This window comes from Oncorhynchus mykiss, chromosome 7, assembly GCF_013265735.2.
Source record: "Oncorhynchus mykiss isolate Arlee chromosome 7, USDA_OmykA_1.1, whole genome shotgun sequence".
Classification (NCBI taxonomy): Eukaryota; Metazoa; Chordata; class Actinopteri; order Salmoniformes; family Salmonidae; genus Oncorhynchus; species Oncorhynchus mykiss.
The window spans coordinates 29,920,778-29,948,611 of NC_048571.1; the positions used below are offsets into that span (position 1 = coordinate 29,920,778).

The following is a 27,834-nucleotide window of genomic DNA, read 5'->3' on the forward strand; positions in this document are numbered from 1 at the left end:
AAACGCTGTTGTTTTGACAAGTAGCAATACATCACTGATATCGATTAGGGGGGAAATCAGGTTGTACGTGATGTTGAAACTAACACAACAACAAAAAACACATGGAAATGGGAGATATCTTTTATCTCCTTGGTTAGAGGATGACCTGCAGAAGACAGTCAGCTAAATGTTGGAGTGATGCACTTAAATTTAGGGGTCGCTAAACAAAGGAACGCAACACTTATTTGTCATCACTCATCAGTATCATGTAGAAATCAATTGCATGAGAGGAGGGAGATGAGGTTGAACGTCCTGTTAAAACTAACATCTCAAAAACCAGATGGAATCTGGGAGAAATGTGTACATTCCTGGTTAGAGGACCATTTGTAGAAAACATCTAGCTACATTTTGATTAAAGTGGGTCACCCATGCTATACAGTGCCTTGCGAAAGTATTTGGCCCCCTTGAACTTTGCGACCTTTTGCCACATTTCAGGCTTCAAACATAAAGATATAAAACTGTATTTTTTTGTGAAGAATCAACAACAAGTGGGACACAATCATGAAGTGGAACGACATTTATTGGATATTTAAAACTTTTTTAACAAATCAAAAACTGAAAAATTGGGCGTGCAAAATTATTCAGCCCCTTTAAGTTAATACTTTGTAGCGCCACCTTTTGCTGCAATTACAGCTGTAAGTCGCTTGGGGTATGTCTATCAGTTTTGCACATCGAGAGACTGACATTTTTTCCCATTCCTCCTTGCAAAACAGCTCGAGCTCAGTGAGGTTGGATGGAGAGCATTTGTGAACAGCAGTTTTCAGTTCTTTCCACAGATTCTCGATTGGATTCAGGTCTGGACTTTGACTTGGCCATTCTAACACCTGGATATGTTTATTTTTGAACCATTCCATTGTAGATTTTGCTTTATGTTTTGGATCATTGTCTTGTTGGAAGACAAGACAATGTCTCAGTCTCAGGTCTTTTGCAGACTCCATCAGGTTTTCTTCCAGAATGGTCCTGTATTTGGCTCCATCCATCTTCCCATCAATTTTAACCATCTTCCCTGTCCCTGCTGAAGAAAAGCAGGCCCAAACCATGATGCTGCCACCACCATGTTTGACAGTGGGTATGGTGTGTTCAGGGTGATGAGCTGTGTTGCTTTTACGCCAAACATAACGTTTTGCATTGTTGCCAAAAAGTTCAATTTTGGTTTCATCTGACCAGAGCACCTTCTTCCACATGTTTGGTGTGTCTCCCAGGTGGCTTGTGGCAAACTTTAAACAACACTTTTTATGGATATCATAAAGGCCAGATTTGTGCAATATACGACTGATTGTTGTCCTATGGACAGAGTCTCCCACCTCAGCTGTAGATCTCTGCAGTTCATCCAGAGTGATCATGGGCCTCTTGGCTGCATCTCTGATCAGTCTTCTCCTTGTATGAGCTGAAAGTTTAGAGGGACCGCCAGGTCTTGGTAGATTTGCAGTGGTCTGATACTCCTTCCATTTCAATATTATCGCTTGCACAGTGCTCCTTGGGATGTTTAAAGCTTGGGAAATGTTTTTGTATCCAAATCCGGCTTTAAACTTCTTCACAACAGTATTTCGGACCTGCCTGGTGTGTTCCTTGTTCTTCATGATGCTCTCTGCACTTTTAACGGACCTCTGAGACTATCACAGTGCAGGTGCATTTATACGGAGACTTGATTACACACAGGTGGATTGTATTTATCATCATTAGTCATTTAGGTCAACATTGGATCATTCAGAGATCCTCACTGAACTTCTGGAGAGAGTTTGCTGCACTGAAAGTAAAGGGGCTGAATAATTCTGCACGCCCAATTTTTCAGTTTTTGATTTGTTAAAAAAGTTTGAAATATCCAATAAATGTCGTTCCACTTCATGATTGTGTCCCACTTGTTGTTGATTCTTCACAAAAAAATACAGTTTTATATCTTTATGTTTGAAGCCTGAAATGTGGCAAAAGGTCGCAAAGTTCAAGGGGGCCAAATACTTTCGCAAGGCACTGTAAGTGCAACACAACTCTTTTTTTGTTAGTCTCTTTTTGTTAAATCACATAAAGAGTACTCTTTCAATTCAGAGCCTGGATTTTCCCCCTGTTGCTAATATCCATAGTAATAGAACAGGGGACAAACATTTAGGCTTCTACATTGTGACATCATTAAAATACTCCTTCTACAATGTTAAAACATTCTACATTATGACATCATTAAAATAATCCTACTACAATGTTAAAACCTTCTACATTGTGACATCATTTCATTGATATCATGAAACAACTCCTTCATGTATGTATTTTCTGATGTTTGATCAAAGATCTTTTATCAGAGTATCTCTTGTCACATTGATCACAGTTATATGTATAATCAGATAGCTAGATACAGTAAAACTCTTCCCACATTGATCACAGCTATAAGGTTTCTCTCCAGTGTGAATTCTCATGTGCACTTTTAATCTTAAGTAACTCTTCCGACAATCAAAACAGTGGTGAGATTTCTCTCCTGTGTGTACTCGCTGGTGTATTTTAAGTTCTGATGAAGATTTGCAACGTTTCCCACAGTCAGAGCAGCAATGAGATTTCTTCCCTATGGGTCTCCTATGTTGTTTCTTGAGGAGTTCTGATGTGGAGAGACTCTTCTCTGCCTCGTCAGCATCATGACATTGTTGAGGCTCCCCAGAGAACCCAGGATAGTCACGTCTCTCTCCTGCGTGAACAAGTCAGACAGATGGTTAAGGACCACAACAGCAGAAATCCATCGTAAAAGATGCCAACAGCGTAGCCCTGATGTTGTGCAACAATTGACGTCTGTAATGAATGTTAAAATTATTTGACAATTGACTTAAGACAGTCAAGTGAGCAACAATAGTAATTTAGTCTTGTTCACATATTAGTAGTAACATCGATGATTGTAGGCTAGACGTAATTTATTAAAGTTGTTGTTGAAAGCCAGATGACTTTTGGTCTCCAATATAGGCCCCTTTCTGTGTTTGCTAAATATGCCGCATGAGGGCGATGCACACACAATTTGGTTGCAACCAATCAATTGGTAGAAAGAAAATACCTAGAACATACAACATACATGCATTCAGACCCCTTCCCTTTTTACACATTTTGTTACGTTACGTTCAAATTCTAAAACGGATTACATTTTTTTTTTATTATCAATGTTCAGACAATACCTCAATGACATCACAATACCCCATAAAAGTGAGAAAAAAAGTTTAGAAATGCTTGCATACCAGTGGTTGTATCTCTGTAGGACATGCCAGTAGGCTACAGTAGGTTGTATCTCTCTAGGTCATGCCAGTAGGCTACAGTAGGTTATAACTCTCTAGGACATGCCAGTAGGCTACAATAGGTTGTAACTCTCTAGGTCATGCCAGTAGGCTACAGTAGGTTGTATCTCTCTAGGTCATGCCAGTAGGCTACAGTAGGCTATAACTCTCTAGGACATGCCAGTAGGCTACAATAGGTTGTAACTCTCTAGGACATGCCAGTCGTCTACAGTAGGTTGTATACAAGTGGAAACAATTATCAACCCAATGTGTAAAGTGTCGAAATTGGTCAACAACAAAATTAATGGCTTATTTGCTACGTGAGGTTTACTTGATCCAACAGACGTTTCGTAATAATTAAGTTGTTATGTGGACACGTGACATACCGACAACTTTGATAAAAACACTATAGGAGTTGTCATCAGATCGCTATGCATATTCATGCTAGTAGGTTAGCATCTCTCTCCATTGAATACAGGCGGTTGTACAATGAACAACCCTCATAGAATATAAACAATAGATTACAATAATAAGATGGATCCACCAATCCAAAGACAGGATAGGCGGAGCTAGACAACCCGCAGTGCCGCTTTGTGGACAACGACTCCCCTTGTTAGGGCAGAGAGTCATCTTTTCAGTATATACATAATCTTTGGTGTAGCCAACCCAACTTGGGGGGCACGGTGTGTCGTAAATCATCACTACATGAATATCACTACATGCCCTGCCCCCCAGTCTGCGGTCAGCAGATAGACCCTTTTCAAATATATATGTTAAGTCACTTTTTGGAAACGGAACGGAGAAAACAACGGGTAGCTTGCTCTCTACGTCGTCTGATTCTAGACATATCAGTCATCATCCTAGGGCCCTCCGTTGAAGAGGTATTGACGAGCCAACTCCAAATATCCAAATTGAACAAATTGAAGGTGGTACTTACTGGTGTTAATCAGATCTCCGATCTCCACCTCCTCATCTTTCAATGTGACAGTAGTCTCCCCTTCCTTCTTCACTCCAAAAACTGCATCCTCTTTGCCTTCCTCATCTTCTTTCACAGTAACATCCTCCTCTTTCACTCTGAAAGCGTCTTCCTCTTCTTTCAATCTGAACACGTCTTTCTCTTCTACTTTCACTGTAACAGCCTCACCCTCTACTTCTTGTTTTACTGTGACATCCTCCTCTTCTTCCTCTTCTTTCATGACAATGTTCAGCCCCAGAGCTTCATCCGTCCAGCAGACCTCCTCTTCTTTAACAGGAGGGGAGTAGTTTAGGGAGCTCATGTAGCTAGCTACATTAGCAACTAGGCTACTATAGCTGACTAATACAAAATAACGTAATATTAAATTAAATAGGTTAACGTGTAGATACGACAGAAGTGTGTCTAAAACGGGCCTCCCAGGTGGCGCAGTGGTTAAGGGCGCTGTACTGCAGCGCCAGCTGTGCCACCAGAGACCCTATTTTCAGACAAAGATTATTTTAAATTGATTTACTTAAATAATACTATTATATTGAGACATACAAAGACAGGAATGTGTTGATTGATTAGTGCGAATATTTTTTTTTTTTACTACAGCACATTTAAGGCAGTTTCATTTAAGTCAAACTAAATCTAAATAAGTAGCTGTCATGCCCTGGCCATAGAGAGGCTTTTATTCTCTATTTTGGTTAGGCCAGGGTGTGACTAGGGTGGGCATTCTATGTTCATTTTCTATGTTTTGTATTTCTTTGTTGTTTGGCCGTGTGGTTCTCAATTAGAGGCAGCTGTCCATCGTTGTCTCTGATTGAGAACCATTCTTAGATAGCTTTTTCCCCACATGGGTTTTGTGGGTAGTTGTTTTCTGTTTTGTGTCTTTCTGCACCAGACAGAAATGTTTAGGTTTTTGTTCATTCTCTTTGTTATTTTTGTTAATCAGTGTTCAGTTCAAATAATAAAGATGAACATGTACCACGCTGCACCTTGGTCCTCCACTCCTTCCAACAGCCATTACAGTAGCTAGCTACTGTAGGTCTATACTGCTCCTACATGGTGTAACAATATATCATGCAGATGTATATAATGAACAGAGTAGGTCTATACTGCTGCTACATGGTGTAACAATACATCATGTAGATGTATTTAATTAACAGACTTGGTCTAGACTGCTCCTACATGGTGTAACCAAAGTTTGGGGCCACTTAGAAATGTCCTTGTTTTTGGAAGAAAAAAACAAGTCCATTAAAATAACATCAAATTGATCAGAAATACAGTGTAGACATGGTTAATGTTGTAAATGACTATTGTAGCTGGAAAAGGCTGAAAATGGAATATCTACATAGGCGTACAGAGGTCCATTATCAGCAACCATCACTCCTGTGTTTCAATGGCATTTTAAAAGGTTCATTGATCAGTATAAAACACTTCTGCAATTATGTTAGCACAGCTGAAAACTGTTGTGCTTATTTAACAAAGCTTTTGTAAACCGTGTGCAGGCCTTCTTGTTCTTCATCAAAGTTTTTGTAAACCGTGTGCAGGGCTTCTTGTTCTTCATCAAAGTTTTTGTAAACCGTGTGCACGCCTTCTTGTTCTTCATCAAAGTTTTTGTAAACCGTGTGCAGGGCTTCTTGTTCTTCATCAAAGTTTTTGTAAACCGTGTGCACGCCTTCTTGTTCTTCATCAAATGTTTTGTAAACTGTGTGCAGGCCTTCTTGTTCTTCATCAAAGTTTTTGTAAACCGTGTGCAGGTCTTCTTGTTCTTCATCAACGTTTTTGTAAACCGTGTGCAGGCCTTCTTGTTCTTTATCAAAGCTTTTGTAAACAGTATTGTTGCATAACAATCAGGCAGTAGAACAACAATAATCATCACCCTCTTGACCAATCTTCCCTCCCCTTAACATTGTGTTTGATTCAGACCCTGCCAGTGTGCCAGATGGACATTGGCTTTGATTCAGACCCTATCAGTGTGCCAGGTGGACATTGGCTTTGATTCAGACCCTGTCAGTGTGCCAGATGGACATTGGCTTTGATTCAGACCCTGTCAGTGTGCCAGGTGGACATTGGCTTTGATTCAGACCCTGTCAGTGTGCCAGGTGGACATTGGCTTTGATTCAGACCCTGTCAGTGTGCCAGGTGGACATTGGATTTGATTCAGATCCTGTCAGTGTGTCAGGTGGACATTGGGTTTGATTCAGACCCTGTCAGTGTGCCAGGTGGTCATTGGGTTTGTTTCAGACCCTGTCAGTGTGTCAGGTGAACATTAGGTTTGATTCAGACCCTGCCAGTGTGCCAGGTGGACATTTGATTCAGACCCTGTCAGTGTGCCAGGTGGTCATTGGGTTTGTTTCAGATCCTGTCAGTGTGTCAGGTGAACATTAGGTTTGATTCAGACCCTGCCAGCATGGCCAGAAAATTATTCCAAGGTCAGTAACTTATAACCACAGAACCCCCACAGACCTTTCATGAGTGACTAAAAACACATAAGTATTAGATTTACTGCCATGGTCTAGTTTGTCACTGCCTCAGACACCATTCACAATGCTGGCTGGGGTACGAGTAAAACATGACATATTATTTCCTAACCATTCACAATGCTGGCTGAGGTACGAGTAAAACATGACATATTATTTCCTAACCATTCACAATGCTGGCTGAGGTACGAGTAAAACATGACATATTATTTCCTAACCATTCACAATGCTGGCTGAGGTACGAGTAAAACATAATATATTATTTCCTAATTGTCAAAAAATCCACACTCCTTAAAACCTCTTGCGACGAGCAAACCCGTATCCGGGAGCGTAATCATAGCCTCAAATGCATTAGCATAACGCAGCAGACATAAATACACAAAAAATCGCAAATGAAATTAAATATATTCAAACACAAGCTTAGCCTTTTGTTAACAACACTGTCATCTCAGATTTTCAAAATATGCGTTACAGCCAACGCTAGACAAGCATTTGTGTAAGTTTATCATGGCATAATGCTATGCAAAGCTCTGCTGGTAGCAGGCAACATTTTCACAAAAATAAGAAAAGCAACCAAATTAAATCATTTACCTTTGAAGAACTTCAGATGCTTTCACTCAGGAGACTCCCAGTTAGATAGCAAATGTTCCTTTTTTCCAAAAATAATATTTTTGTAGGCGAAAAACGTCCAGTTTGTTCATCCTGCTTGGCTGAGAAATCGACTGAAAAATTCTTCAACTATAACGCCAAACTTTTTTCAAAATTTGCTCAATAATATCGTCAGAAACACGGCAAACGTTGTTTAGGATCCATCCTCAAGGTGTTTTTAACATATGTATTCGATAATATATCCGTCGAGGCAGTTGGTTTCTCATAAGAAACGATTGGAAAGTATTCAGTATTTTACGCAAGGTTTTCTCCGGGAGACACCATGCGACCACTCGCCCTATATGGTCTCTTACAGCCATTCTCCAATAGAAATGCCTAAAAAGACGTCACAATACTGTAGACACCTTGGGGAAAACATTGAAAACGTAAGCTGACTCCTAGCTCCTTCACAGCCATATAAGGAGTCATTGGCATGAGGCGGTTTAAAAAAATGCGACACTTCCTGATTGGATTTTTATCTGGGTTTCGCCTGTAACATCAGTTCTGTGGCACTCACAGACAATATCTTTGCAGTTTTGGAAATGTCAGAGTGTTTTCTTTCCAAAGCTGTCAATTATATGCATAGTCAAGCATCTTTTCGTGACAAAATATCTTGTTTAAAACGTGAACGTTTTTCATCGAAAAATTAAAAGAGCGCCCCCTATATCCAAGAGGTTTTAATCAACGAGTCTCCCACTGTTTAACCAGAATAACATGAGTTGTGTCCTTCAGACTGTTAGACTGTTAGTCCATAATCATATTCAGCTACTTAGATGTCATGTATTGTCATGTTATGGTCACTATAAGAAATCCTGAATCTACTGAAATACCTGGAGGGGATGTGTTAGTTCATAACCCATCATTTATACCTGTTCATTTATAACCCATCATTTATACCTGTTAGTTCATAACCCATCTTTTATACCTGTTAATTCATAACCCATCATTTATACCTGTTAATTCATAACCCATCATTAATACCTGTTAGTTCATAAACCATCAGTTATACCTGTTAGTTCATAACCCATCTTTTATACCTGTTAATTCATAACCCATCGTTTATACCTGTTAGTTCATAACCCATCTTTTATACCTGTTAATTCATAACCCATCATTTATACCTGTTAGTTCATAACCCATCTTTTATACCTGTTAATTCATAAACCATCAGTTATACCTGTTAGTTCATAACCCATCTTTTATACCTGTTAATTCATAACCCATCGTTTATACCTGTTAGTTCACAACCCATCTTTTATACCTGTTAATTCATAACCCATCGTTTATACCTGTTAGTTCATAACCCATCTTTTCTACCTGTTAATTCATAACCCATCATTTATACCTGTTAGTTCATAACCCATCATTTATACCTGTTAGTTCATAACCCATCATTTATACCTGTTAGTTCATAACCCATCATTTATACCTGTTAGTTCATAACCCATCATTTATACCTGTTAGTTCATAACCCATCATTTATACCTGTTAATTCATAACCCATCATTTATACCTGTTAGTTCATAACCCATCATTTATACCTGTTAGTTCATCACCTATCATTTATACCTGTTCATTCATAACCCATCATTTATACCTGTTTGTTCATAACCCACCATTTATACCTGTTAATTCATAACCCATCATTAATACCTGTTAGTTCATAACCCATCATTTATACCTGTCAATTCGTAACCCATCATTTATACCTGTTAATTCATAACCCATCATTTATGCCTGTTAGTTCATAACCCATCATTTTTACCTGTTAATTCATAACCCATCATTAATACCTGTTAATTCATAACCCATCATTTATACCTGTTAGTTCATAACCCATCATTTATACCTTTTAATTCATAACCCATCATTTATACCTATTAGTTCATAACCCATCATTTGTAACTGTTAGTTCATAACCCATCATTTATACCTGTTAGTTCATAACCCATCATTTTTACCTGTTAATTCATAACCCATCATTAATACCTGTTAATTCATAACCCATCATTTATACCTGTTAGTTCACAACCCATCATTTATACCTGTTAATTCATAACCCATCATTTATACCTGTTAGTTCATAACCCATCATTTATATCTGTTAATTAATAACCCATAATTTATACCTGTTAGTTCATAACCCATAATTTATACCTGTTAGTTCATAACCCATCATTTATAGCTGTTAATTCATAACCCATCGTTTAGACCTGTTCATAACCCATCATTAATACCTGTTAATTCTGAACCCATCATTTATACCTGCTAATTCATAACCCATTATTTATACCTGTTAATTCATAACCCATTATTTATACCTCTTAATTCATAACCCATCATTTATACCCGTTAGTTCATAACCCATCATTTATACCTGTTAGTTCATAAACCATCATTTATACCTGTTAATTCATAACCCATCTTTTATACCTGTTAATTCATAACCCATCATTTATACCTGTTCATAACCCATCATTAATACCTGTTCATTCATAACCCATCATTTATACCTGTTAATTCATAACCCATCATTTATACCTTTTGCTCGAAAGGGCCGGTTCAGGCAGGCAGGCACGCTCCCTGACCTTACTTCTTACTTGGCAGGAACTAATGGGGATCCAAAATAAACACCAGGAAGAGTAGCTGCTGCCTTGGCAGGAACACATTCATGTGATACGTGGTATAGAAAAGTCCAAACTTAGGAGAGTACATGAGAGGCACTGTACTGTGTATCTGCAGGTGTCTATCTGGTCAAAACCACTGATACAGGTGCCCTCCACCCTCTGGTGGGATGGACCATGTCTACAGAGAAACCTAGATTCAAATACTTAGATTTGTGTGTATTGGGTAAATGTTGTGAAATTGTTAGATATTACTTGTTAGATTTTACTGCACCGTCGGAGCTAGAAACACAAGCATTTCACTACTCCCGCAATAATATCTGCTAAACACGTCCATGTGACCAATAAAATTAGACTTTGATTTGAAATAAATGTCCTATTTATCAAAGATGTAAAGGATTTGAATATGTTAAAAGTCCATATTGATACAGAAACACTACACCGTGATTTAGATTTATTAAGAACAAGTTGATTGACAAAGTCATGAAAAAATTGAAGATTTGAATAAACCACATTTTGGCTATGATAAAAGATATGCCTCTGGGGTCAAAATCAGATCCATGTCAGAAGTATGGTTCAATGCAAATATGTAGTGGGTGTAAAGTTTGTTTTAAATTCTCACTCATTAAACACGAATAAATACACACATGCTTCTCTTTGAACGACTTAATATAATATTAAACTTTTATGAACTAAATGAAAAATAAACTTTTGGTTCCTCGACTGCGTTGCCCACTCCAGTCAACAGATGGCGATGTGCGTATTTTAGGATCAGGCGATGCTGCCAGTGTGACGTATAATCTAGTGGACGGGACGCTCCTTCAGCAACAACAGCTAGTCAGACACCTCGATAGCTTTCTAGCATACACAGCTTCAACATTCACTCTCTTACACTGTTTTGGTGTATATTAGTCGCTGTGTATTAAACACACTTCTGTCGTATATACTTGTTGGCCCATTTAATTATATATTTACGTTGTTTGTCAGCTAGCTGGTTTGCTAAGTTAGCTTAGAACTAGGCTAGTCGCTAATGCTAGCTAGCTAACATCCCCGACCATGAGTTCACTAAGCTACTCTCCTCCTGATAAAGAAGAGGCGGTCTGCTGGACGGAGGAAGAAACTCGTGTGAAAGAGGAGGAGGAAGAGGAGGCTGTTACAGTACAAAAACAAGAAGAGGGTGAGGCTGTTACCGTGAAAGAAGAAGAGAAAGACGTTTCATTGAAAGAAGAGGAAGATACGTTCAGAGTGAAAGAGGAGGAGGATGTTACAGTAAAAGAAGAGGAGGAGGAAGAGAAGGATGTTACAATACAAAAACAAGTAGAGGGTGAGGCTGTTACCGTGAAAGAAGAAGAGAAAGACGTTTCAGTGAAAGAAGAGGAAGATGCTTTCAGAGTGAAAGAAGAGGAGGATGTTACAGTGAAGGAAGAGAAAGAGGATGTAGTTTATGGAGTGAAAGAGGAGGAGGGGGAGATTACTGTCACACTGGAGGAAGAAGAGGAGGTTGGAGATCTGTTTAACACCAGTAAGTACCGTCTCTGCAGTCGTTGAACCAATATGCAGTAATGGGGTTCTACACTTTAATGTTGTTCTGTAGGAATTGCTGAAGCTACACTGTAACGTGTAGAACATCAAGAGTGGACCATCAACAAAACGTTAGCAATTGATCAAATGCATCCAATGACAATGCCTGAAAGACTGTAGTCCTCAATATCTCATGTTAGCTTAGCCCAATATGTACTCTTAAAGGGGCAATCAGCAGTTGTTACATCCATTTTGGGACTTATACATTAATGATATGTACTCATTGTTTCTTGAAGAATTCACTTATAAATGCCTCATGAGCATAGTTCAACTGTCGTACCCCATCAAAACCCCAAAATATAAGCTTTTTTTTACTCCAATGTTTGTCAGTAAATATAAACAAACACTGTATATCCTCAAAACATGGTTAAAACAATAATGTTGATATCATGGATCGTTGCATTTCTCCAGCACCATCCCTCAGCTTTTTACTAAAATGGGCAGGGAGTACGCTTTATTGTTTCTACTGCTGATTGCTGCCCCCGTTACTCCTCAAGGTCCAAGGACTGTATGTTATTTTCAGAGGGAGACTGGCTCTGGCAGCTAAAATAGTAAAATATTCCATCAAAATGTGAATCGATTCTCAATTGCGATACATTTCTAAAAACATAAATCACTGTACTTTCTTATCATATCAAAATCATTTCACACAATACTTACATATCACATGAAAATAATTTTACACAATAGTTTCATATCACATCAAAATCATTTCACACAATACTTTCATATCACATCAAAATAGGTAACCAGTCGCGACGCCCCAAACGCTAAACCAAATTCGTTTCTCGTAAATTCTCCTTCCTTCAGGCTTCTTTTTCTTCTTTGGACTTTATATGGCGGTTGGCAACCAACTTTAAGGTGCATTACCAACATCAACTGGACTGGAGTGTGGACCCCAGTTCATTTTTCAATCACCTACGTGGGTATATACCAAGACAGTCATGAAGAGGGCACACCATAACCTTTTCCCCCTCAGGAGACTGAACAGATTTGGCATGGGTACCCAGATCCTCAAAAGGACCAAAGCCCCCCCACCACTACCCTTATGTGCACTGCTGCTACTCGCTGGTTGTTTGTTACCTATGCATAGTCACTACGTCCCCACCTTCATGCACACTGACTCGTTACCGGTGCCCCCTGTACATAGCCTCGTTATTGTTATTCTCATTGTGTTACTTTTTATTATTACTTTTCATTTTCGTCTACTTGGTAAACATTTTCTTCTTCCTGAACTGCACTGCTGGTTAAGGGCTTGTAAGTAAAGCATTTCATGGTAAAGTCTAAGTTGGTGTTTTGACAGATTTGTAAAAATGGTTTGTCATTAAACACTATATATATATATATTTTTTAAAATGTTGCTGACACCTCTCTGGACGCGGCCATGTTATTATCCCACACACAGCCTCTGTGGTTCCTATGAACCCCATTCCTGGAAATTAGATTTGATTACAAATCGCCCCTGTCTGTTACCACAGAAGGGTTATGTCTGTCCCATTCCCAGCTAGGTTACGAGGCACTTTGTCTCCAGTACCTATGACAGATTGATAGGGGAAACCTCCATGCTTATTATAGAAAAAGTAATTAGGGGAAAACTATTTTGTAAACTGAAATAAAATAACAAACATGTTTGAAAAATGAAAACTATTCCAAAACTATCTTTGACTCCAAAACTAACATAGCCTAAAATAATAACCAGCCTGTTAAGTTTGAATAATTTATATCTTAACTTTGGGCAAAAATATAATATTCTTTATGTGGTTTTAAAGCTTCTGAATCTGGTGGCTGCTAAATGCTGCCATTGAATGGCAATGTTTCAAATATACCTAGCTTGTGTATCACTATCACTTGCTATCACCAGAAATACTTTAAGAAATTAGGATATTGGAAACTCCTTTCGATTCGTATTAGTAGCTTAAAGAAAATAACATTGGCATGAATTATCCTCTGTGAACAAGAAGCACAACATTACAAATATTTTCAAAGATGTGAGATAATTATCTTGTTCTCTGTAATATCGTGTAGCTTTGCCATCATAACATTGTGCTTTCAAGGAAAATAGGCATGTTTCTCGACTCATACCCTGACTTTAAAAAGAGATTTAGTGAGAATTAGCTTAGGATCTGCGTGTCACAGCATGACAATGTCATTGGTCCACAGTCTCTTAGATGGGCGTTTTATACACTTTGACATTTTCTGGAATAGGTTTTATCTGAAAACGTTTTTGTTTACTTGCCTGCCTATTGAATTTGGAATGCACTGTACTGTTCATCTCTGAAACTCACTGAGATAATTCCTTTGATACAGCAGTAGCAATACAGGAATATAAATTCTACAGAATAAACAGGAATGCTTATGGGGAGGTGTTGCTGTATACAGTGCATTCGTAAAGTATTCAGACCCCTTGACTTTTTCCACATTTTGTTATGTTAAAGCCTTTTTCTAAAATTGATCAAATTATTTTTCCCCTCTTTCATTAAGCTCATTTATTTGGCACACCCGCATTTGGAGTTTCTCCCATCCTTCTTTGCAGATCCTCTCTAGCTCTGTCAAGTTGGATGGGGAACATCACTGCACAGCTATTTTCTGTTCTCTCCAGAGATGTTAGATCGGGCTCAAGTCCGGGCTCTGGCTGGGTCACTCAAGGACATTCGGAGACTTGTCCCGAAGCCACTCCTGTGTTGTCTTGGTTGTGTGCTTAAGGTCGTTGTCCTGTTGGACGGTGAACCTTTGCTCCAGTCTGAGGTCCTGAGCACTCTGGAGCAGGTCTTTCAGGTTTCCTCCAGACATAACTCTTGGCATTCAGGCCAAAGAGTTCAATCTTGGTTTCATCAAGCCAGCGAATCTTGTTTCTCAGGGTCTAAGAGTCCTTGAGGTGCCTTTTGGCAAACTCCGAGCAGGCTGTCATGTGCCTTTTACTGAGGAGTGGTTTCCATCTGGCCACTCTACCATAAAGGTCTGATTGGTGGAGTGCTGAAGAGATGGTTGTCCTTCTGGAAGGTTATCCCATCTCCACAGAGGAACTCTGGAGCTCTGTCTAAGTGGCCATCAGGTTTTTGGTCATCAATTCTGATGTTATGCTCCTAAACTTTCTGGTAAAAGGCTACACCAGCAGTCGTTATGCTCCTATAGTTTCTGGTAATAGGCTACACCAGCAGTCGTTATGCTCCTGTGGTTTCTGGTAATAGACTACACCAGCAGTTGTTATGCTCCTATAGTTTCTGTTAATAGACTACACCAGCAGTCATTATGCTCCTATAGTTTCTGTTAATAGACTACACCAGCAGTCGTTATGCTCCTATAGTTCCTGGTAATAGGCTACACCAGCAGTCGTTATGCTCCTATAGTTTCTGGTAATAGGCTACACCAGCAGTCGTTATGCTCCTATAGTTTCTGGTAATAGACTACACCAGCAGTCGTTATGCTCCTATAGTTTCTAGTAATAGGCTACACCAGCAGTCATTATGCTCCTATAGTTTCTGGTAATAGACTACACCAGCAGTCGTTATGCTCCTATAGTTCCTGGTAATAGGCTACACCAGCAGTCGTTATGCTCCTATAGTTTCTGATAATAGACTACACCAGCAGTCGTTATGCTCCTATAGTTTCTAGTAATAGGTTACACCAGCAGTCAGCAACCTTTTCCATTTGGTGCCAATTTATCTGACCATTTCTACTGATCTGGTGCCAGTTATGATTTTCATATACACATTTTACTGGAACAGTTTAATTTAATTTATAATAGTAATAATAATTATAATAGTTTTTGTATCTCAACATCATTCTCTGTGGTTAATCTACATTCTATTTAAATGAAAATGATGAATACATTTTTTTATTTCCCTGGCTAAGTTTAAATAACCTACATAAAGCCAGAATATGTTATCATTGTGGCCTGCAGGTAGAAATATCCTGACGAACTTGAAACATTGTATCAACTATCAACTTGGTCTAGCCGAAAATCCTCATATCAAGCTTGCAACATTGTATAAAATATTCTGGACCCTCAGAGTTTCACGCGCCAGTGAGTTCGGGACAGATACAGCTGTCGGCTATTTGTGCAAAGGATAAGACGTATTCAGGTATTTTATGACATTTCCACTGGATCAGAGCATTACATATTTCCCTTTCATGCCGAGTGGTTATCAAAAGGGTGAGAGCTGGAAATATTTTCCGAAAATACTTTGAGGAACTATTGTCATAATCAATTGATTTTGATTAGACTTTTACTTGCTGTTTGAGGTGAAGAAAAATGTATTTGAGAAACTCCACAAAATTTAGAACCAGGAACAGATATAGCCCTTGGTTCTCTCCAGACCTGACTGCCCTTGACCAGCACAAAAACATCCTGTGGTGTTCTGCATTAGCATCAAATAGCCCCCGTGATATGCAACTTTTCAGGGAAGTCAGGAGCCAATATACACAGGCAGTTAGGAAAGCTTAGGCTAGCTTTTTCAAGCAGAAATTTGCATCCTGTAGCACAAACTCAAAAAGGTTCTGGGGCACTGTAAAGTCCATGGAGAATAAGAGCACTTCCTCCCAGCTGCCCACTGCACTGAGGCTAGGAAACACTGTCACCACTGATAAATCCACGATAATTGAGAATTTCAATAAGCATTTCTCTACAGCTGGCCATGCTTTCCTCCTGGCTGCCCCGGCCAACAGCTCCCCTCCCCCGCAGCTACTTCCCAAAGCCTCCCCAGCTTCTACTTCACCTATATCCATATAGCTGATGTTCTGAAAGAGCTGCAAAACCTGGACCCATACAAATCAGCTGGGCTAGACAATCTGGAACCTCGCTTTCTAAAATTATCCGCCACCGTTGTTGCAACCCCTATTACTAGTCTGTTCAACTTCTCTTTCGTATCATCCGAGATTCCTAAAGATTGGAAAGCTTCCGCGGTCATCCCCCTCTTCAAAGGGGGTGACACTCTAGACCCAAACTGTTACAGACCTATATCCATCCTGCCCTGCCTTTCTAAAGTCTTCGAAAGCCAAGTTAACAAACAGATCACTGACCATTTCTCCACTGTGCATTCCGGTTTCCGAGCTGGTCACGGGTGCACATCAGCCACGCTCAAGGTACTAAATAATATCATAACCGCCATCTATAAAAGACAGTTCTGTGCAGCCGTCTTCATCGACCTGGCCAAGGCTTTCGACTCTGTCAATCACCGTATTCTTATCAACAGACTCAACAGCCTAGTGTGAAATGCACTCATAAGCAACCTGGAAATAGAGGTTACTCCCCTGAGTTTTCCCCCGTTCACATTCAGAATACATTGTGAAAAACTAAAATCTTTGCTCACCATTTTTGTATTTATATAGCCCTTCTTACATCAGCTGATATCTCAAAGTGCTTATACAGAAACTCAGCCTAGAGAGAGAGAGAGAGAGAGAGAACATTTTTGTACAGAAAATGTCCGATTTTTGCAATGTTACGTAGGTGGAAAAAAGCTGTCCTTGAAACAGTCTTGATATGTTCGTCAAAAGAGAGATCAGGGTTTGGGCGCAGATTTCCGATTATTGAAAAAAAATATATATATAATTTTTATTTTTATACCTTTATTTAACTAGGCAAGTCAGTTAAGAACACATTCTTATTTACAATGACAGCCTAGGAACTGTGGGTTAACTGCCTTGTTCAGGGGCAGAACGACAGATTTTCCCCTTGTCAGCTCAGGGGTTCCAATCTTGCAACCATACAGTTAATTAGTTTAAAGCTCTAACCATTGCACTCCACCAGTTGCCTGCCTGTTACGTGAATGCAGTAGAAGCCAAGGTAAATTGCTCGATAGCATTAAACTTATCTTATAAAAAAAACAATCAATCATAATCACTAGTTATAACTACTAATCAGGTTTAGCAGGCAATATTAACCAGGTGAAATTGTCATTTCTCTTGTGTTCATTGCACGCAGAGTCAGAGTATATGCAACAGTTTGGGCTGCCAGGCTCATTGTGAACTAATTTGCCAGAATTCTACGTAATTATGACGTACATTGCAGGTTGTGCAATGTAACAAGAATATTTAGACTTAGGGATGCCACCCGTTAGATAAAATACCGAACGGTTCCGTATTTCACTGAAATAATAAACGTTTTGTTTTCGAAATGATAGTTTCCGGATTCAATCATATTAATGACCAAAGGCTCGTATTTCTGTGTGTTATTATGTTATAATTAAGTCTGATTTGATAGAGCAGTCTGATTTGGAGTAGTTATTCCCCTTGCGCTGCTTTTGTGTAGCGATAGGTAACGATGCTTCGAGTGTGGCTGTTGTCGATGTGTTCCTGGTTCGAGCCCAGGTAGGGGCGAGGAGAGGGACGGAAGCTAAACTGTTACACTGGCAATGCTAAAGTGCCTATAAGAACATCCAATAGTCAAAGGTATATGAAATACAAAATGGTATAGAGAAATAGTCCTATAAATACTATATTAACTACAACCTAAAACCTCTTACCTTGGAATATTGAAGTCTGATGTTAAAAGGAACCACCAACTTTCATATGTTCTCATGTTTTGAGCAAGAAACTTAAACGTTACCTTTTTTACATGGCACATATTTTACATGGCACATATTACTTTCTTCTCCAACACTTTGTTTTTGCATTATTTTAACCAAATTGAACATGTTTCATTATTTATTTGAGGCTAAATTGATTTTATTGATGTTTTATATTAAGTTAAAATAAGTGTTAATTCAGTATTGTTGTCATTATTACAAATAAATAAATAAAAATAAGCCGATTTAATCTGCTTTTTTGGTCCTCCAATAATCGGTATCGGCGTAGGAAAATCCTAATTAGTCGACCTCTAGTCCAGAGTAACGCCAAGGTCCTTCACAGTTTTATTTGAGACTACTGTTCAATCATCAAGATTAATTGTCAGATTCAACAGAAGATCTCTTTGTTTCTTGGGACCTAGAACAAGCATCTCTGTTTTGTCCGAGTTTAAAAGGTGAACATTTGCAGCCATCTACTTCCTTATGTCTGAAACACAGGCTTCCAGCGAGGGACATTTTGGGGCTTGAAACCATGTTTCATCGAAATGTACAGCTGTGTGTCATCCGCATAGCAGTGAACGTTAACATTATGATTCCGAATGACATCACTAAGAGGTAGATTATATAGTGAAAACAATAGTGGTCCTAAAACGGAACCTTGAGGAACACCGAAATGTACAGTTGATTTGTCAGAGGACAAACCATCCACAGAGACAAACTGATATCTTTCCGACAGATAAGATCTAAACCAGGCCAGAACTTGTCCGTGTAGACCAATTTGGGTTTCCAATCTCTCCAAAAGAATGTGGTGTTCGATGGTATCAAAAGCAACACTAAGGTCTAGGAGCACGAGGACAGATGCAGAGCCTCAGTCTGATGCCATTAAAAGGTCATTTACCACCTTCACAAGTGCAGTCTCAGTGCTATGATAGGGTCTAAAGCCAGACTGAAGCATTTCGAATACATTGTTTGTCTCCAGGAAGGCAGTGAGTTGCTGCGCAACAGCTTTTTCTAAACATTTTGAGAGGAATGGGAGATTCGACCGATAGTTTTTAAAATATTTTCTGGGTCAAGGTTTGGCTTTTTCAAGAGAGGCTTTATTACTGCCACTTGTAGTGTTTGGTACACATCCGTTGGATAGAGAACCGTTTATTATGTTCAACATTGGAGGGCCAAGCACAGGAAGCAGCTCTTTCAGTAGTTTAGTTGGAATAGGGTCCTGTATGCAGCTTGAAGGTTTAGAGGCCATGATTATTTTCATCATTGTGTCAAGACTTGAGTGTCTCCCTTGATCCTAGGTCCTGGAAGAGTTGTGCAGACTTAGGACAACTGAGCTTTGGAAGAATACGCAGATTTAAAGCGGAGTCCGTAATTTGCTTTCTAATGATCATGATCTTTTCCTCAAAGAAGTTCATGAATTTATCACTGCTGAAGTGAAAGCCATCCTCTCTTGGGGAATGCTGCTTTTTAGTTAGCTTTGCGACAGTATCAAAAATAAATTTCGGATTGTTCTTATTTTCCTCAATTAAGTTGGAAAAATGGGATGATCGAGCAGCAGTGAGGGCTCTTCGATACTGCACGGTACTGTCTTTCCAAGCTAGTCGGAAGACTTCCAGTTTGGTGTGGCACTATTTCCGTTCCAATTGTCTGGAAGCTTGCTTCAGAGCTCGTGTATTTTCTGTATACCAGGGAACTAGTTTCTTATGACAAATGTTTTTAGTTTTTAAGGGTGCAAGTACATCTAGGGTATTGTGCAAAGTTAAATTGAGTTCCTCAGTTAGGTGGTTAACTGATTTTTGTCCTCTGACATCCTTTGGTAGGTGGAGGGAGTCTGGAAGGGCATCCAGGAATCTTTGGGTTGTCTGAGAATTTATAGCATGACTTTTGATGATCCTTGGTTGGGGTCTGAGCAGATTATTTGTTGCGATTGCAAACGTAATAAAATGGTGGTCCGATAGTCCAGGATTATGAGGAAAAAACATTTAGATCCACAACATTTATTCCATGGGACAAAACTAGGTCCAGAGTATGACTGGGGCAGTGAGTAGGTCCGGAGACATGTTGGACAAAACCCACTGAGTCGATGATGGCTCCGAAAGCCTTTTGGAGTGCGTCTGTGGACTTTTCCATGTGAATATTAAAGTCACCAAAAATGTGAATATTATCTGCCATGACTACAAGGTCCGATAGGAATTCAGGAAACTCAGTGACGAACGCTGTATATGGCCCAGGAGGCCTGTAAACAGTAGCTATAAAAAGTGATTGAGTAGGCTGCATAGATTTAATGACTAGATGATCATAACACAAAAAAAACTTTTTTGTTTTTTTGTAAAATGAAATTTGCTGTCGTAAATGTTAGCAACACCTCCGCCTTTGCGGGATGCGCGGGGGATATGGTCTCTAGTGTAACCAGGAGGTGAGGCCTCATTTAACACAGTCATATTTCAGTCAGGCCAATCACATCAAGATTATGATCAGTGATTAGTTCATTGACTATAACTGCCTTGGAAGTGAGGGATCTAAAATTAAGTAGCCCTATTTTGAGATGAGCGATATCACAATCTCTTTCAATAATGACAGGAATGGAGGTCTTTATTCCAGTGAGATTGCTAAAGGGAACACCGCCATGTTTAGTTTTGCCCACCCTAGGTCGAGGCACAGACACGGTCTCAATGGGGATAGCTGAGCTGACTACACTGACTGTGCTTGTGGCTATCGGTTTCCTCATTAGCAGGGAGGAGTTTCTGCATTCAAATTATGTGTGCATCGCCCTCGTGCCTCAATTTTATTAAACACAGAAAGGGGCCTATATTGGAGACCAAACATCGTCTGGCACACTGCTTAGAGTTTCAGCAACTTTAACTTATTTCTAACCCACAATCATCAATTTTACTACTAATGTGAAAACAAGACAAAATATGACTATTCTTGCTCATTTTAAGACAAATGTCAAATAATTTGAACATTGATTACAGACGTCAATTGTTGTACAACATCATGGCTACTCTGTTGGCATCACCTTTTACAGTGAATTTCTGCTGTTGTAGGCCTTGAACCATCGGTCTGACTTTGTCATTCACACAGGAGAGAGAGGTGACTATTGTGGATCCTCTGCGGAGCCTCAACAACCTCATGATGCTGACGAGGCAGAGAAGAGTCTCTCCAGATCAGAACACCTCAAGAAACACCTGCAGGGATCCACAGGAAAGAGAACTCACTGCTGCTCCGACCATGGGAAGAGATTCACCTCCTCATCAGGCATTCGTCAGAGAATCCACACGGGAGAGAAATATTTTAGCTGTACTCAATGTGGGATGAGTTTTACTACATCTAGCCATCTTATTGTACACCAGAGAACACACACAGGAGAAAAACCTTACATCTGTGATCAATGTGGGAAGCGTTTTGTTCAATCTAGTGATCTGACAGTGCACCAGAGAATACACACAGGAGAGAAACCTTATAACTGTGGTCAATGTGGGAAGAGTTTTATTACATCTAACATTCTGACTCGACACCAGAGAAGACACACAGGAGAGAAACCTTATAGCTGTGGTCAATGTGGGAAGAGTTTTACTGAATCTAGCAATCTGACTCTACACCAGAGAACACACACAGGAGAGAAACCTTATAACTGTGGTCAATGTGGGAAGAGTTTTACTACATCTAGTCATCTGACTGTACACCAGAGAACACACACAGGAGAGAAACCTTATAGCTGTGGTCAATGTGGGAAGAGTTTTGGTCAATCTGGCCATCTGACAGTGCACCAAAGAAGACACACAGAAGAGAAACCCTATAGCTGTGATCAATGTGGGAAGAGTTTTATTACATCTAACATTCTGACTCGGCACCAGAGAACACACACAGGAGAGAAACTTCATAGCTGTGACCAGAGATAATCTGATAAAAGATCTCTGATCAAATATCAGAAAATACATGAAGGAGTTGTTTCATGATATCAATTAATTAATGTCTCAATGTAGAATGTTTTAACATTGTAGTATGAGTATTTTAATAATGTCACAATGTAGAAGCCTAAGCGTTTGCCCCCTTATCAATTGATTTCAGCATGATATGGATATTAGCCCCAGGGGGAAAATCTTTAACAAAAAGTGACTAACAAAAAAAAAGAGTTGTGTTACACTTACCACGTTGGTGACCCACTGGAATTAGAAATCCAACACTTCAAAATGTCTAGCTGTTTTCTACAAATGATCCTCTAACCAGTGATGTACACATTATTTCGAGATTCCGTGTGGTTTTTGAGCTGTTAGTTTTAACAGGACATGCAACCTCCTCTCTCTCCTCTCAGCACAATTGATTTCTACATGATATTGATGAGTTATGACAAATAAGTGTTGCGTTCCTTTGTTTAGCGACCCCTACATTTAAATGCATCACTCCAAAATGTAGCTGACTGTCTTCTGCAGGTTGTCCTCTAACCAGTGAGGTAAAAGATATCTCCCATTTCCATGTGTTTTTTTAGTTGTGTTACTTTCAACAGCACGTACAACCTGATTTACCCCCCAATCGATATCAGTGATTTATTGCTACTTGTCAAAACAACAGCGTTTTTGGTGCTTGTGCAGTTTATAAGGTGCTTGTTTAAAAAAATAATACAAGGAATATGATTATTGTGGCAGATGTTTGTGTATATAGTACATTTTATGTTTAGGTTTTCAATTTATTACAAACTGTTTCTGCATGTTGGTTATTGATTTGGACACGTTAGACTGTGTTTTGACATTGGGACACCTGGCAATTGAAAAGAAGACTATGTCCAGCGTCCAATATTAGTTTGGTTGTAGTTGAAAGTGAAAGTTTAAAATCTGTATTTTTCGGGTCGTTTTTTAAATGACTTGAAAACGACTTAATTTCAACGTACTTTCAGGTAGCCTGGTGGTTAGAGCGTTGGGCCAGTAACCGAAAGCTGAGCTGACAAGGTACAAATATGTCGTTCTGGCCCTGAACAAGTCAGTTAACCCACTGTTCCCCGGTAGGCCGTCATAATAATTTGTTCTTAACTGACATGCATAGGTAAACAAATTATATATATATACACATGGACGCAGTATAATCAATTTGTATATAATCAATTGTATTAACAATCTTACATCACTACAGTATTTCTTTACAACATTCAAGTGCTAATTGTCTTTATTCCACTACTGAAGAAGCATGACTCAAATCACCTACTCACATTTCAAACATCCAGCCTGACAAAATATACATGTTTTATTATTCCATGCCTCACCATTAAGTTAATTATTGCCAATACATATTAACAAAGGGGTGACATTGGGGACTGGGCCGAGATCCAACAACATGCCTGTCGAGTGAACCCTGAAAAGAGAGAGAAGCCAAATGTACTTTTGTTTGCCTCTTCTTGGGCAGATTTAGTGGCTCTCATGGTGGGTGTCTTTTAGGTCCCAGTTTTTGTCACTAGTCAACTTTCAGTGGACACCCTCATTAGTGTCTTTCAGAGCCCCTCCTAAAACCCCACGTGTTTTGTTTGTTGTTGTTAGTTACCTCTTCTGTTTGAGGGACCTCCTAAAAAAACAAGCTTATATTTTGGGTTGGATATTGCATTCAATTAATATTTTAATCAATGGCATTTCCTTAGGGTGCTCATTAGTCTTTCAGTTGTTGTTATTCTGTTCGTTGTGTTATAAATATTTCTGTTTATTTTCATTTTATTTTCCTGTGAAGCCATTGTGTTGCATCCATGTCTGAAATGTGCTGTATAAATAAAGCTTGATTTGATTTCAACAAATGAACCCAATGACTGACCAATCAACAGACTCTTGGTCCCTCTTAGTATGTAAATCAGTATCAATCCCACTTTTCCAGCCTGCTGAAGGCGTGGTGGAGTTGTAACCCCCCCCCCCCCCCCCCCCGGCACTACCAGGGGCTTGAGGTGGTCTCCCACAGCTCTGTGGCCTTGTCGTTCCATTTCTTGACTGCCCCTGTAACACAGAAAGAAACATTTAGTCATGTTATATAAAACACTCAAAGTAATGGATATGGAGCATCTATGGCCTCAGTTACACCTGGCACCTAAATGTGACTTCTGTCATCCAATCACTCCAAGCTGCATTAGGTTCAGATCTACCAGGATGAGCCTTTGACATAGTCTGGATGCAGTCAGGCCACCAAATATGCATCAGCAATGTAAAGAGATGGGTGAATGAGTGGGGAAAAATACATTCTACACAAATTACATTCAGACATCAAATGTTGCAGGTGTAGTTAAATGCTTTCTAGTTCCCACAGTGCAGTAATATCTAACTAAATGCTTGTGTTCCTAGCTCCAACAATACAGTAATATCTAACTAAATGCTTGTGTTCCTAACTCCAACAGTACAGTAATATCTAACTAAATGTGTGTGTTCCTAGCTCCAACAATACAGTAATATCTAACTAAATGCTTGTGTTCCTAACTCCAACAGTACAGTAATATCTAACTAAATGTGTGTTTTCCTAGCTCCAACAGTGCAGTAATATCTAACTAAATGCTTGTGTTTCTAGCTCCAACAGTACAGTAATATCCAACAATTTCACAACAAATACCTAATACACACAAATCTAAGTAAAGGAATAAGAATATAAAAATACATGGACGAGCGATGTCAGAGCAAAATAGACAGATATAGTAGAATAGGATAGAATACAGTATATACATATGAGATGAGTAATGCCACATATGTAAACATTATTTAAGTATTCCATTCCTTAAAGTGGCCAATGTTTTCAAGTCTGTGTATGTAGGCAGCAGCCGCTCTGTGTTAGTGATGGCTATTTAACAGTCTGATGGCCTTGAGATTGAAAAACAGCTTCTGTCTCTCGGTTCCAGCCTTGAGGCACCTGTACTGACCTCGCCTTCTGGATGATAGCAGACTGAACAGGCAGTGGCTCGTGTAATAACAAAGAACAAATGTGTGTGCCTGAGGGGAAATTCACTTTCATACAGCCAAAATGGGTGAGAAATTACACCAATATCAGTGGACAATTTGCACTAATGTAAATAAACATAGATGATGGAACATGTTCCCTTTTGCTAACGTGATGAACCGCTAAGGGGACATAAATATTTACCATCTAAACCATGTGTAACCTCTCACCTCTCTGGCTGTAGAAGTGTTCCTCCTAACCAGTCCCTCAACAGCTCTCTGACTGAGCTCCACCCTCACTGGGTCTTCAGAGGAGAGGAAGGCTGAAGAGGGATGGAAGGATGAAAGGATTAGTCAGTCAAAGTGTAGAGCTGCTGGCCTATGCTGTCTAACAAAATCACTATTTTAATAGTTAATTAAAGTAAATAAGGCTTTATGACTGCTGAGTACCAACAATCAATCACTTAGATCATGTATTTTCAGGTAGAGATACATCCTTGGGACATCCCTAGCCCATTGAAGTTGACATTTTAAATGGTTAAGGTAGGGGTTAAGGTTAGGGGTTTACGGTAGGGACGTCCCTAGCCCATTGAAATTAACATTTAAATGGTTAAGTTAGGGGTTAAGGTTAGGGGTTAGGGTAGGGATGTCCCTAGCCCATTGAAGTTGACATTTAAATGGGTAAGGTATGGGTTAAGGTTAGGGTTTAGGGTAGGAGTTAAGGTAGGGGTTAAGATTAGGGTTTAGGGTAGGGATGTCCCTTGCCCATTGAAGTTGACATTTAAATGGCTAAGGTTAGGGGTTAAGGTTAGGGTTTAGGGTAGGGATGTCCCTAGCCCATTGAAGTTGACATTTAAAATGGTTAAGGTAGGGGTTACGGTTAGGGTTTAGGGTAAGGATGTGCCTAGCCCATTGAAGTTGACATTTAAATGGCTAAGGTTAGGGGTTAAGGTAGGGGTTAGGGTTTAGGGTAGGGATGTGCCTAGCCCATTGAAGTTGACATTTAAAATGGTTAAGGTATGGGTTAAGGTTAGGGTTTAGGGTAAGGATGTGCCTAGCCCATTGAAGTTGACATTTAAATGGCTAAGGTTAGGGGTTGAGGTAGGGGTTGAGGTTAGGGGTTTAGGGTAGGGATGTCCCAAGGATTCCAGATAGCATTGACCATCGTGCATTATTCTGTCTCTTTTACATAGCAGGTGTAAAAGAAACACAGACAAGACAAGTAGGTGCGCAGGTCATTATGGTCATTGTAGTTTAAAAAATAGCATCTAATTATGCAAATATGTATGTGGGGCTGTATGTGGGGCTTTGTCAAGAGCAAGTTTGTATGAAGGTCTAGTTATTAAATGGGTTCATAGTGCAATAGTAATATCCTCTAAAACGCTTTGGTGCAAACTTTGCTGCCCTGTTTCCAGTTGTCCACATGGCTGGGAGAACCTATTCAAGTAAGTAAATAGATTTGGAAAATGAAAAAAAAAAAAAAAAGTATTATTAGCTTACTAGCTACAGTGCAGGCTAACTCAAATGAGCTGCTAAATGAGCTAGTTAGTTGGCTATCTAAACAACTTGAAATACTGTATAGATAGATAGCTAAGCAAATTAAATATCACCAGCTACCTAACTTCATATTAGCTATCTTGATGTATTTATCACTGTAAAAAACAAACTCCAAATGTAGGTAGCTAACAGCCATGGAGGAGGGTGAAAGGATAGCAGCCCAAACTGTCAGTGAGAGAGGAGGCTATTCTGGATAGGGCAGGTACTTTTGTGTAGTTCCTGTCCCTAGAAGTGAGGACGGAGATAATAGTAACATAATATTCAGTGTGGTGTAATTTGACTATAATGAAGTGTGTTTCTTGTGAGGTTTTCTGTCCTCAGATAAAAAGCGCTATGAAAGCCAATCTACATATGAAGAGGTCCCAATGAAGAGCAGTCGTTCTCAGTCCTGGGGACTCAAAGAGGGGCACATTTTTGTTTTTGCCTTCACACTGCACAGCTGATTCAAATGATCAACTCATTATCAAGCTTCAAGTGGTATTAATGTATTAATTTGTGATGCCATCCTTGATATGATCCTGTTATTGTCACATGCACATATGTGTGCCCATGCATTTATCAATCCAATGTTATCATGATTTGTTATCAGGGATATTATACTTTAGTAATCCACAATGACCTGGTGATGTAACAGTCTAATAATTACATTGTCTTCCAAATTCCTAGATACCTTGTAACTGGAGATTCCTTCAAAACGATTGTCTACAATTAACGTGTAGGGCACTGCAAGGTTGGGTGACCAGGGTCATCTGGGACTGCCTTCTGGAGGAATTCAGGTGTGTGAAGGCTACCTGTGTCCTGCGTAACTTCATGAGGATGGACACGAGGACCAGGAGGGGATCTGCAGCTACCGCCGTGTGCCAGAGGAGGAGTCTGCTGCTCTGCAGGATGTTTTAAGGATGGGGTCCAACAACGCAGCAAGAGAGGCAATCCATGTGCAGGAGATCTTCACCTCCTACTTCTTCAAAGAGGGTGCTGTTCCCTGGCAACACCATATACTACACTATGCACAACCAAAGGCTCTTTTAAGATCCATTCACATTGCAATAAGAGTATTCTTCCATTTACTTAGCTATGTCAACTGCAGTTATTAAATTCCCAGATTCTCTCCCTTTGATTTCTACTTCTCAGGTGAGGGTGCTGTTTAGGTAAGTCTGTCTGTGCAACAACAAAACATGCTTTTTTAAATCACCCATATTGAAAAAATGTAGAACAATTAGACACCCTATAACCCACACCTACACACTCATGTATCAATCTGATTGATGGATTGTGTTGTGCAGTAAGCAGGCTCAGGTGTATAACTGTG

At 39.5% G+C, this 27,834-nt stretch overlaps 1 protein-coding gene across 1 annotated transcript; it reads left to right on the top strand.

Annotated features, from left to right (window-relative positions):
* The first annotated feature begins 11,047 nt into the window (after window positions 1-11,047).
* Window positions 11,048-23,902, top strand: LOC110528937 (gastrula zinc finger protein XlCGF17.1-like). The gene is made up of 3 exons (XM_036984420.1): window positions 11,048-11,114; window positions 11,358-11,513; window positions 21,160-23,902. The coding sequence occupies exons 1-3, from the start codon at window positions 11,048-11,050 to the stop codon at window positions 21,975-21,977; spliced, it is 1,041 nt and encodes a 346-aa protein (XP_036840315.1). The 3' UTR covers window positions 21,978-23,902.
* Window positions 23,903-27,834: the final 3,932 nt, after the last annotated feature.